We start from the raw sequence: 13,307 nt of genomic DNA on the forward strand, positions 1-13,307 counted from the left end.
TTTGTAGAAACAGTGCAGGTATGGTTATTAAAAGTGGTGTTTGTATCCTGCATGGGATTACTGATGTAGAGCTTGCAGAGACATTAGCTGTGCAATTCGGTGTGAAGCTAGCTGCTGACATTAGTTGTGCAGAGTTGATTGTGGAATCTGACGCAGTCAGAGTGGTGCAACGCTTTAATAACCCGCTGAATGCTATCGACCATATTCAGCTTGTAGTCGAGGATTGCTTAGCTATGGAGTTGAATTGTTTGATTAGGGTCAAGCACGTTAGAAGATCTTGTAACCATATTGCCCATGCCATGGCTAAATGGGGGATGTTTATCGGTAGAGATTGCTCGTTTGTCGGTGAAGTTCCTTTCCCAATCAATGAACTTTTTGTTAATTCTTCTTAGTTAATAAAGAACAATTTTTCTCTCAAAAAAAAAAAAAAAAACTCTGTGCTTTAAGAATAGCTGGTCCATAAAAATCTAGCTTACAGGAAACTCTAATTATATTCTTTCATAAAAAGGAAATCCTAGCCTTATATAATTTGTTGTTTAATCTTTTCTTCATAACTACCATTCCTTTCTTCGATTCCACCACCAAGAGATTAATTATTTATAACATTAATGTCAATGATATTTTTATATTTAAGTTTTTAAATAATTATAATCATTGATAAAAAAAATTAATTATAATCCTAATATTTCCAACAATAAAAATAGTATAATGTAATTGAAAATATATTTAACTCTTTTAAAATAAATTTTATCTTTTTTTCCTATCTATAATTATAAATTTTATATTATATAATTTGTTTGTCTTTCTATTATGGAGATACATTATCTTTTTCTAAATTAAAAGAGAAATTATAATCTACAACAAATCGGTCTCAGACAATATACAAATCGACATAAAATCAATAAATGGCTCTTAATATGGTCATGAAGTAAAATATGTTTCTTGTCAATAACATAGTAAAAATTAGAGAAACTATCTTTGCATTTTACTATTTCTTGAGGACATGTGAATTAATGTCTTACAGATTATAAGCAAAATTCAATATTTATTCAAAACAAAAATGAGCAATGCCTAAAAGAAAATAATGAACATATTGAACACAGATGATAAATAATAGTGGTAATTAAAAGTAGGGTAGGTTAAACAAAAAAATACTACTACAGTTCTACCTCTCTAGATATACAAAGGAACAGAAAAAGCAGAAGATTAGGTTGAGTTGTATGGTGTCATGTCATATCACCACTCAATTGGGAATAGGGAATCTAATTCCCAATGCTTTTCTTTTTTTCTTCCACCAAATAAACAAAACAAACCAAAAAAACCCTAGCAGGGTTTGCCTATGGATGATATCCCAATGAGGAAAATTACATGTCTACCCATCCAACCATGCCAAAATCTCATCCACACATCAAACCCCATTTCACAGTTTTGTTGTTCAATCCCACAGCAGCAAGAATAGTCCTGAAGTTAGAGACACAAAGATCAAACCAGAAATGGCTTGAATAGAAGCCACACCATTACCACTGTTGTCAAACCCATTCCCACTTCCTGTTGGGCCTAATCCTGGTCCTATGAATGGAGTTGGGGTTACTCCTGTACCAGTTCCCGTCCCAGTCCCGGTTCCGGTTCCTGTCCCGGTGCCCGTGCCAGTCCCGGTGCCTGGTGTGCCGGTATTCGGAGTGCCGGTTCCTGGTGTACTGGTGCCTGGTGTGCCGGTATTTGGAGTCCCTGAGTTGCTGTTAACAGAGATATAACAAACACCCAGCAAGAAAATAATCAACAACCAAGTAAACTAAGTAATCAAGTCTTGGACCAAACCAAATTTTATGTATATTATTAAAACCAAAACTAAAGTTGGTATGCAACATAGGGAATAAAAAAGTTTGGCAATGTGGGAAACAGATGTGAAGCAGATGAGTTGAGGAATCTTTTAATAAGACAACTCATGAAATATCAACATCATGACAGGTCACAGTTCACAGCTTTGAGCTAGATGATGCATGCTTCTGACCATTTAAAAAACATAAATATTTATCACTGTCTAAGAGTACAATTAAGCTAATACTACTATATTTAACCACCAGATTCTATTTCAGCAAACGAAACAAACCCACTTCAAATCTGCCATCTGGGTTCAACTACTTTGACACACAAGCCAAAAATACAATAACAATCTTACTAAATTAATTACAAGTTTTTCAAAGATCCCATCACGGGAAAAACAACCAACTTGGTTGACAATTTCACAGCTTTTCAAAGTGAATGGGATCTAATCTTTAAAAGCTAGATTCCCTTCACATGCTCAGTACAAAAATTCCTCATATCTTCAGGAAAATCAAAAAGTAAGAGAGAGCAAAACATACCCTGGAGAATTAGGATAAACACAGGTAGAAACTGCAGCTGCAAGTTACAACAACATACCCAAAAACAAGAAGAAAAAAGTAAGAACCAGAATTAAAAAAATTAACTTAAAAAAGTAATCAAGTGTTAAATTACTTACTTGAAGGGGGGTTAGCACTAGTAGTGGCAGTTGAAGAAAAATCACAGCTGCCAACAACTTGACCTTTTTTCTGAAAATAGCTGTTAACAGCATAATTACAGTGATCTTTTATAGTGTTGGGTTGAAAACAAGCCCCATTTTGAAGAATTGGTGTACAATCAGCCCCAGCTCCACAAGCATAATCTATACTCTTTTGCAGCTGAGCATCACCTACTCCATCCTTGCATATGCAGTATAACCCACCTGCCAAAATCAAGAAACTCAATTAAAAGATCCCATCTTTCAGAAGAAAAAAAAATCATCATCAGAGGATCTTACTTGAATGGCCAGTAAGTGCTAATAAAAGCAGTAAATACACTAAAACAGCCATGATTATTCAAAGATTGTGTGGCAAAAAGATGAGATGAGAAGATTTAACAGTAATTTTTCTAGAGAGAGAGAGAGATTTCTAGAGAGAAGAGAGAGAGTGACGGTGGGTGTGGTGGAGGTGTCTGTATCTGATGATATAGCTTAGCTTTATGTGTATTTTACACTATTTATATTGTACCAACATACTAATAAATAACTATTGTATTAGTTTGTTGTAAATCTTTTGGGTTCTCTCACTTCTCAATATTACAACGGTCCGAAACTCATGTCTGTGGTTAAAAGCTAACCCAACCTGGTTAAGAGTTGATGATGAGTTAGATTCTCCACCTTTTTGTGCTGTCAACACAAAACAAAGCTTCCACTGTAGTAATGTCTTTTTTCTTTGGCTTTTTTTGTGGTCTTTATGCTTATGGTTTGCTAGATTAAGTGAATGTTTTGGCATAACGTTTTTAACAAAGTTTGGAGCATTAACTACAGATTATGTCATTTATTTTCTTGCAAATAAATAGCTGAAAGAAGATGGCCAGGCCAACGGTACTATTTTTTTTTCCCTTCCATTTTATTGCACTAGGTTTTTCCGTTACCAAATGGATGATGATAAGTGAATTCATATATTATATAACTAGTTTTTTTTGCCACGTGCTATGATCCGTTATTTAATATTATAATTATATATTTTTTTAATAATATATTATTATTTAAATTTTATTAGACTTGTGTTTTTTATTTGTTTTTATTTAATTATTTTATAAAATTTTAATTTATTTTATTGCAAATGTTAAAAAGTTAGAATTAAACAATAAATTTAATTTTTGATATTGTTGTTATTAAAAATGATAATATGATTGAAGCAAATTTATATTATTTTTCATAGTAAATAACTAATAAATATAAAAAATATGAAAGTTTTAACACAAATATTATAATATGATTATTTAATATTAATAAAACTCGTTATATTCTTTTATATATAATGATATATCTGTGCAATTCTTTTTAGGATTATGAATTTAACACATAATGATAGTTATTGCACAATTGCTTTTAGGATTAGAAATTTAATATATAATGGTAGCTAGTGCGATAATTATTTTTAATATGTTTCTTTTATAAATTAGGAATGTCATCTTTCTATTTGTTAAGCACAAATCTTTTTATATGTCACAATTAGGAATATCAACTTGATAAATATGTAAAGGGTATTTTTGTCCGTGAATGGAAGTGTTCCCCCGCGAATACACTTTTATATTTGTTATAGATTTAAATTGATAAAATTATAAAATACATAAAAAAAAGTTGAATGATTTTTTTAATAAGGATATATAGTAATTGATAGACCCGAATTTTATAGAGATTTGCTAGCCAATATATCAAATAAGGTCCGCTTTCTTCCGTTGCTAGTGAGCGTCTCGGTTCTCTTTACGGTTTTTCCAGACAAAATGAATGTCTTCCAAGAAGTTTTGTAGTTGTCTAAAATCATGAAAAATTCTCCAATCCATAATCAGGGTACAAACCCCTGTATTAACAGATTGAGTTATCTGGATGTCATTTCTTGAAAGATTATACGTCTTCATCCATTCTTGATAGTCCAAAGCATTGTCTCTTTAAGTGCTAAGAATTGCATGATGTCCGGGTCCTAAATTCTTCTAAACGTTTTTTAATTGTGGCCTTCATGGTTTTTTTGCTACACAAGCAATTGTTCCAGTTGTTTTATTTTTTATTGTTGCACCATCGTAGCTAATGAACATTGATTTTTTGACCCAGTTTCTACTACTTTACTGATATTTATTATGCACAAAACTAAACCAAATTAAAAATTAAAAAACTATAATGATAAATCGAATCTAATTGGATTTATTGGATGAATTGTTCAATTTGGTGTAGTTTTTACTCATTCCTAACTATGTCTTAAATCCACAAAAAAATCAGAAAATAAAATATTTTAGTAATATACAAAGAAGTGGGATAAACCGATTAATACAATATTAAAAGAATATATAATTTATTCAAATTTAACACATCACAGCTGATAAATCACCTAGTAATCAAAGTCGGGTTTTTGACAGATTTGTGCCTATGAGGCTTAAGAAATCGCATTTTTATGCCAGATTGAAATTTTATTCCAAATTTATGTCTGACCCCACCTGTACCGCAATGTAGCATTGCAGAACACATATCGTTCCGCAATACTATATTGCGGAACATGTTAATTCTGCTGATTAATATTAATCAGCAGAATTAGCGTCGTTCTGCAATGGAGTATTGCGGCACGGTGCTCCCTAATAATTGGGGAACACTTTTGTCTTCAAGATCATAGGTGAGAGAAAAGTCTATGATTGGGCAATAAATTGCCTAATCATTTTACATAAATTAAAAAAAAATTAAAAATAACATTTAGCGTTTAACATAGCCACTGAATAGGTAGTCGCACACGCTTGAACAACATCACGGTTTGGGAAGATCATCCCAACTTTGAACTCCATCCCATGATTCCACACAATGTTCTGATCATCCTCCGGGGCAACGTTAAAGTCGGCAACATCCACACGTCTAACGTGCTTAGGGAGTTGCGACTGATACCGTGTATTTTCTCCCAAATCTACACGTCTAACGTGCTCAGGGAGTTGCGATTGATACCGTGTATTTTCTCCCAAATCTACACGTCCAACGTCCTCAGAGAGTTGCAATTGGAACCGTGAATTATCTTCACCGATGCCGATGTTGCCGACATCCTCTTCGTCACTGCCATAGAAATCCTCTTCTTCCTCTTCGTCACTACTCATCTCCGACCCGCTAGAATTATTTAAAACCAACTGATCCAGTAAAATTTCGTTACGAACCACAGTCTAGTACTCTACGTACAATTCCAAAACATTTAGAGCCGGAAATCTCATAGCCTCGTTTAAAATTCTAAATAGGTGTTCATTGTTCTCCACGGAAAACAATGAGTAGGAGCGTCTTAGACCCCTTCGATTCTTGGAAGTCGGAAGTAGATTTTTGTAATTTCCACTTCGGAGTTAGTGAAAACTGCCCTTCTACATATATTCTTTAATTCTTCAAAATTCAATCTCTCACTAAGTGGCATATTCACTCGACGACTGCCCTGATATTCTACTCCACACGGGGAGCTTACCGTATGGCCATCACAACATATCAAAAAAGATAGGTTTACGGTCGTCATTGCTAGAGGTATAGTCAAAAACAAATATATCTCCATTATTTTTAAAATGCGATTCTTAATTTTATAGCTTTTTTACCAATTCAAATTACATGTCATTTTATTTCTAATAATTTTTATTAAATATTTTTAAAATACTAAAAAAATAACTATATACTAGTAAAATTAAATGAACTAACCATTTATATTAAGAATTTAACAGTTTAATAAACTATAATATTTCAATAAACTATAATATTTCAATAAACTATAGTAATTTCTAACAATTTTCTAACAATAAAATTATTTAAAACTATAGTTATTAAAAAAATTAATATTTATAATTTTCAAAAAATTACCTCAAATATTTTTCTAAACTATAATTAATAATTAAAAGTCTAATATTCCTTTATATTTGTTAGCGGAGCGGGGTTCGGGGGCCGCTCGCCTAAGGCTTATGGCTGACTTCTCGATCTGGAAAGTGTTTGAAAAATGGAGTCGCCTCCTAGGAAATGTCTTTTAACCAACTAGGTAACCTTACTCGCCTCCGGTAAGATTGCTGTGCATCGGACGAAAAACTAGGGTTCGTGGACCTCCTTGAGACTCATGTGCTTGGCTTATCTGTTACCGGCTTTATTTACTGAATATATTTGTTTTTATCTCATCTCAATAGTATATGCAGTTCACATGATATGAAAGTTGTGCATAAACATGTATGAAAGTAGTAAACACGTTTGACGCGCATATGACTCGATCTGGACTGGCATTTAAGACAAGTATCAGGTACTCCTAAACATACATCTAACCTTAGAGGTTTCTAGCAAATAGTCATAAGTCTGGCTTGTACAGATATTTTACATGCACAAAGCCTAAACCGAATGTAAACGTTTGATTGATTGATTTTATTAGGTGAGTTTTGAAAACCTATACAACCGTTACTACTTTTTCGTGGTAGTCCTACGGTGTCTAAGTGATAGACTAGAATTGCGGTATTTGGCTAATTTTATGTGATTAGTCCTTTAACCGGTTAATATTTGATTTGGTATGCGGTAAACACTGCAAACTGGCCCATGTATAGTTGGTATACTTGCAAGGTTAGAGATACTTTTAAACCTCGTCGACTCTTTGAGTGTCTGGCACTCGCGTGGGTTTTGACCATCGGTCTGGTCGGAATTGTCTCTCTGTCAGATCACGAGAGTTGTGATTTTTGTCGATTTGGTTCTATTGGTTTGATCCAGAGTCGACTCCGAGTTTGGGTTAGCCCATATTTGGCTCTGGAAGTTGCTGGTTTGCTGGGCCTCGGGCTCGTGGGCCTGGTTTATACAATATGTTATATTACTGGACTTTTGAGTCTGTTTTATATTGGGTCTAGCCTGTTACATTATAGAACATTGATCTACACTAAATTATCTACGTCTTGGTTCAAACTGGGCCTGATTCGGAGTCCGGATGAGCCCGAAAATGCGTCTGGAAGTTTGGTTCGAAGTCTCAAAGATCTGGGAGGTGTTCTAGGAAGGCTGTCGGACGATGAACACGGCGCCAGTGTGACTGCCGGCGCCGGAAGGTCATAGTGGCAGCACCGCCACTTTGTTCTGGCGGCGCCTCCGGTTTCAGAGGCGGCGGCGGCAGTGCGATGGCAGTTTTAGGGGTCGTTTTGTTTTGCTTCATTCTCACTCGTTTCAACTCCGTTTCTCATGCAGAAGTAGTCAAAATTGCATAAAATTGAACAAGGAATTTAAATATGACATTTACAGAGTGTTGAAAGCTGATTTAAACATAATAGCAACTTTGAAAAGTATATTTCCATGGAAAATAAGCTCAAAATCACATCTAGCATGCATCCTAAGAGCTACAATTAACTGGGTTTCCGGATTTGAACATATTAAACACATTAAATCAGTTATTAACATGCTTATTCATCGATTTTATGGCAATTTTGATAAAGCTTCGAATTTAATTATCATGTCAATTTTATGACAATTTTGACAAATAATGCTAACATACACCCTAAATCACACAAAAAAAAGTTACTAAAGTCTTATGGGTTTGATTATGGTCCATTTCGGTCCATATAACTTGTAAATTGGCCCATAAACTTCTAAGACATTGCAATTAGTCTAATTTCTGAACTTATGGGCTATTTACGCCTAATTGTGTTTTAATCCTCCAAATTTGCAGCTGTGCACAGATTACGCCTGCTTAGACTCTAGCAAGAAAACCAATAGCTCGTCACCCGGATAAATTTCTCTAGAAATCATCATGGGACGCTTTAGTCCCTTATTACTTTTTACATGTCCCAAAAATAGGTGTCTACAATAATATAATAATTTCTAACAATAAAATTAGTTAAAGTAATAACTAAAGAAATTAAACAGACTCGCCTCTTGTAGTTCTCAAAAATAATTAATATCGCAGAAAATATAGACCGGTTTAGCTTCAAAATATAACTCCTCACAACTTCTTTCGGTTCAACTCCGAAAAATACACTATTTTTTTCCTCTCGAACTCAATTTTTTTGCTCTCAAATTCTATTTTTGATTATAGGATGTGAGTGTGTGAATTATGGGAAGGGGGGGAACCAATATATAGACTGTGTTCCGCAATCATGGATTACGGAACACTTAAATTCGTTCGGCAATCCTTGATTGCAGAACGATTTATTACCGTTGGGAGTCCCTGTCACGACCCGAAATATCGAGCCACAACCGACGCTAGTGAATGAGAGTGGTAGCTTCGAAACTCGTAGCAAGCCTAAAACCACTATAAAAGTTTTGCGATTTAATCAAATAGCAATCATGCAAACGTTTTCAAAAAAGCTTTTAATACAATAAGATGTCAAACATCTAATTACATTCTGAAAACTATTCATAGAAACTAGGGTCTTACACTGCGATGCCACATCAAGCATTGCCCTGTTTCGCACCTAAAAAACAAACGGTTTAATGCGCAATAAACTATTCAAGTTCGCAAAGTATCAGAGTATAAATACGTAAAACCGTTTGACAGAAACACATAAACATTTAGGACTAGACTACTGCAGCACTATCGATGAAAACCTTCCTTGTACATACTTCTAAGCAGACTTTTGAAGCAAGGATAGAAGTCCGTCACATCAAGAGATTATCCACCTGAGAGGGAAAACTGTGAGGAGTCAGTATATAGGAATATACTGAGTGAGTTTACACATTACTAAGGTATTATATAAATTAACATCGCATTTAAAATAAAACATATATTATAGTTCAAGTACTTGATCCGATCGAATCCCTAATCTTGTAAACAATCATAAGCCATACCATTCCTAGTATTCATAATGAATACTATCTTTTAAATCTAGATGGGGTTACGGGATAATTCCACCGTGTCAACCACCATCTGGTCGGGCGTTGGGATAGTTCAACCATTACGCCTCATACCATCTTAAATCCAACCATACGGCGGAGTCCTGGGATAATGCAACCAAGGCGACTCACTAGATACAGGCTGCGTGATAATTCAACCAAGCTAACCTCGTATCACATCACAAGAAGTTAATCTAATTCTACTTGCTAAGACTTACCCGAACGCTGGTGATCACACAGCCTATTGACGCCTAATAGGTAGCTCGTTCCCCCGGATCATATACTAGTTTTCATAGTCTATATAATCGATAATATACTAATACATGCGATATAGTTTAATATCATACTTATAATATCAAAACTAGTTATTGCGTAATAATACACAAAAGTAAAGTGTAACTCACAGTGACTGCTATCCAAAATGTAATATCATAATCCCACGAACATAAGTTTTATGCGTCGTTCGATCCCTTTGCTATTCCAGCTCGTCAGTCTAGTAGCTCGTCGATACATCAGTTTCCTAATCAAATCATACGTACGTTTAATTTATAAACGTAAACTTGGTATCAAAACTCTAATCATATTCTTTATGTTCTATGTCCAAATTTCATTAAATTGAAGCCCGTAAACTTCAATCAACTCAAAACGGGTCACGAATGACCTAAAATTGGTCCGGAAAGGGTCCTGGCAGGACGTGAGGATATTCCTAACGTCGTGAGGCACCCCCTCACGTCGTAACGCATGGCCTCACGTCGTGAGAACATGACCTCCGACCTCTAATCCGATACCAACGTGTTTCCAACGTGTCTCCAACCTTCTAACACGTATCCAACATGAAAACGACATCCCAAACAATCATAAACGTAGTAAAAACACTTAAAACGAATCGAATACGCGAATTCATTGAAACCGCTCGATTGAAAACCTAGGCAGCAACTACAACCTTACTTACAGCAACCAAACATTGAATCTTACCTTAGTTTGATGCTCCAGGATGATAGACAATCCTTTCCTCTTTCCAACGCAACGAGAATCGCTCAATTCCGAGTCCAAACGAAGAAATTATGCCGATTGCAAGTTCGGTTGCGTTGCGATACTATGTCTCACATGGTCTCACGTCGTGAGACACCCCTAAGAAGCTCTAAATGTTGGCTCGACATGCTTCCGACACCCTAAACTCATTCCGACATGCTTCTACATCAATATAATACAAAATCCAACTCAATAATCATGAAAATCGTCAAAAACGATTAGTTCGATTCGAACTCAACGTAACAACCCTATTACTCTTAATTTCAGAAACCAAAATATCAATCTTACCTTGATTTGAAGGGATTAATTGGTAGAGAATCGAATTTCTGAAAGATTGGCGCAAGAATCACTCGATTCGGAAGAGAAACGGCAAAACGCAGACAGATCGAAGTTGATCGTCATTATCTTATTCTCTTCTCATCTTCTCTGATTCTTCTTCTTATTCTCACTTAATATGAATGGTTTCCTATATCTATTATGGCTAATTAGCCACATTAGCATGTAAGATTTAATTCGAATTTAATTATAAAATCCTAAATACAAATGTTAAACTTAATTCTAATCCTAATCAGACTTCTAAATCTATCACTCCAAACACTCTCACATTTCTAATGCAACACGAACACCCAGTACATCCTAGATCAATCTAAATCTCTATAAAGAGGACTTTTGGACAGCCTAGCTAAGCGCCACCAAATCTAATCACCAGAGGAAAGTACACAAACCCTAAAAATACCCTACCATAGCCGAACCATACATACACCACATGCACACACACCAACCAATCACACAAGCTAGAAACACTAAGAACACATTGCAGCAAATCGATCCAAAGCTGGATTCCACATCTGTATTATCAAAAAACGAGCCAAGGACTAAAATGGTACTTATGCAGACCCAAATCTTCTTTTCATCACGTTTTATCCTATTTAATTTAGAACTGCTAGATTCAACATCATAGATTGCATGTTAGGTTATTTTGCTGTGAAATTTCCATAAATTGTATCTTTGCCATGACTGCCATTTTTGTAAGCATTTGATATGATTGCCATGAAATTGAATTAGAAACATATTTATAGGCTGTTTTATATGTTTTAACCATCACATGATGAAAATGTTTACTTTTAATGCTTAGAACGCATGCTAGTAACTAATATTGTCATGATTGCCATGCTTATTGTGTTAGTAATTTTTGCCATGATTTCTATGAAATTAGTTTAAAAACATGTATTTTAGGGTATTTAATTCGATTTTAGACGTTGTAATTGATTCCAGTACATTCCAGAGTATTTTCTTGTGTCTTTTGACTGATTTTTGAGCATGATAGCGAACCAAACAACGAGTCCCCTCGACCTAGCCACGACGACGTCGCTGCCACCCCACTATGGCGCCACCTCCATACCATAGTGGCGCTACAGTTCTTCCCTGTTTTTGTTCCCAGATCTTCCAGATGCAATTTAATCGTATCTTTGTGTTTTTGAGTTCTTTTGAACTCGGAATTGGACCCCGTTTGAGATCATAGATTTATATTTAGTTGTAGGATCGTTTGTATATTGTAATGGGTCAATCCCGATTTATTTCCGTTTCATAAGCCCACACTTGTAATTTGCAAAAAAATGAAAGGTGTTGATTTTATTTAACACTTTTTAAAGGACGTGATTAAAATGAAAAAAACGTGTATAGTGGTGATTTTATATGGAATTAACCCAAAATATTGTTAATGTTAAAAATAATAGACCTAATTACTTAAAAGAAACCCTTACCTTATAACTTTTTTTGTTTATAACCTGACTTAGGAAAAAATTCAATTGTACTCTAATTTGGCTTTTCATGTTTCAACTGTACCCCAAATTACTAAATTGATCTTATTTCATGTGAAAAAAGGCTTAAAAGTCCTTCATATTTAACTTATATATTAATTAGACATTAATATTATAAATTGTACAAAAGCACCTTTTCTTTTAAAAAAAAATCAATTAATAATAATTATTCAATTTATATTAAGTATCAATAATATTTTTTTGAATCAAAAACCGTAAAAAAATTAAAAATTTTAAAAAATAAAATATATTTATGTTTTTTTAAATTTTGAGTCCTTCCTCAAAGAAGGAACACGAACTGCCGCTCCTTCCATGGAAGAAGAAAGTTGTTGCTCCTCCTTTCAGCTGCTCCTCCTTTCATGAAGGAGGAGTAGATCAGGAAAGGAGGAGCAGTTGTTACGGAGGAGGAGCTCGCGCAGAGCTGGTGTTTCTCCCTGAGAAGAGGAGCAGCAACTCCTTCTCAGGCAAGGATGAGGTTTTCTTTCTTCTCGTTTGAGAATCGAAAAAAAAAATTATTATTTTTTAAATTCAATAGACGGTTTGTAAATTGGAGAAATACGGTGGTGGGTCGGAAATATTATTTAATTTTTTTATTTTTTTTAAAATAATTAATTATTATAACTTATCTGTATATTTTTAAAGTTGAGGGATATATTTGTATTTTCAAACAGAGAAAAAATATGATATAACCTTTTTATTTAATTATTTTTAATGTTTTCATCTTTTAATTAATTAAATTGTCAAAAAATTAAATTTTGAGGTACAGTTGAAAATAAAAAGTCAAAAAGGGCACAAATGAACTTTTTTCTAGGCAGGGTATAAACGAAAAAATATTATAAAATGAAATTTTTTTAAGTAATTAGGCAAAAATAGTATTGAAACAAAAACAAACTTTGAGATAGTGCAAGTATGATTAAAAAGAAGGCATTTGAGAGGAAAACAAAGTCGTCAAAGAAGATTTTGATGAAAAATAAATATAGATTTAAGAGAAAAGGGAAAATTTTACCATGAGATTATTAAAATTAAGAAACCTCTTAGTGTACATTTTAAACAGATTTAAATATAAATATAAGAAAAAATATTCTAGA

The 13,307-nt window shown here is 34.0% G+C and overlaps 1 protein-coding gene across 1 annotated transcript; it reads right to left on the reverse strand.

Moving 5' to 3' along the window:
- Nucleotides 1-1,104: 1,104 nt before the first annotated feature.
- LOC126688063 (PLASMODESMATA CALLOSE-BINDING PROTEIN 3-like) lies at nucleotides 1,105-3,023 on the reverse strand. Its single transcript, XM_050382631.2, has 4 exons — nucleotides 2,819-3,023; nucleotides 2,501-2,743; nucleotides 2,364-2,400; nucleotides 1,105-1,736 (listed from the first exon to the last, which is right to left on the reverse strand). The coding sequence occupies exons 1-4, from the start codon at nucleotides 2,868-2,870 to the stop codon at nucleotides 1,436-1,438; spliced, it is 633 nt and encodes a 210-aa protein (XP_050238588.1). The 5' UTR covers nucleotides 2,871-3,023; the 3' UTR covers nucleotides 1,105-1,435.
- Between the last annotated feature and the right edge of the window lie 10,284 nt (nucleotides 3,024-13,307).

Source organism: Mercurialis annua, linkage group LG6 (assembly GCF_937616625.2).
Source record: "Mercurialis annua linkage group LG6, ddMerAnnu1.2, whole genome shotgun sequence".
In the NCBI taxonomy this organism is placed as follows: domain Eukaryota; kingdom Viridiplantae; phylum Streptophyta; class Magnoliopsida; order Malpighiales; family Euphorbiaceae; genus Mercurialis; species Mercurialis annua.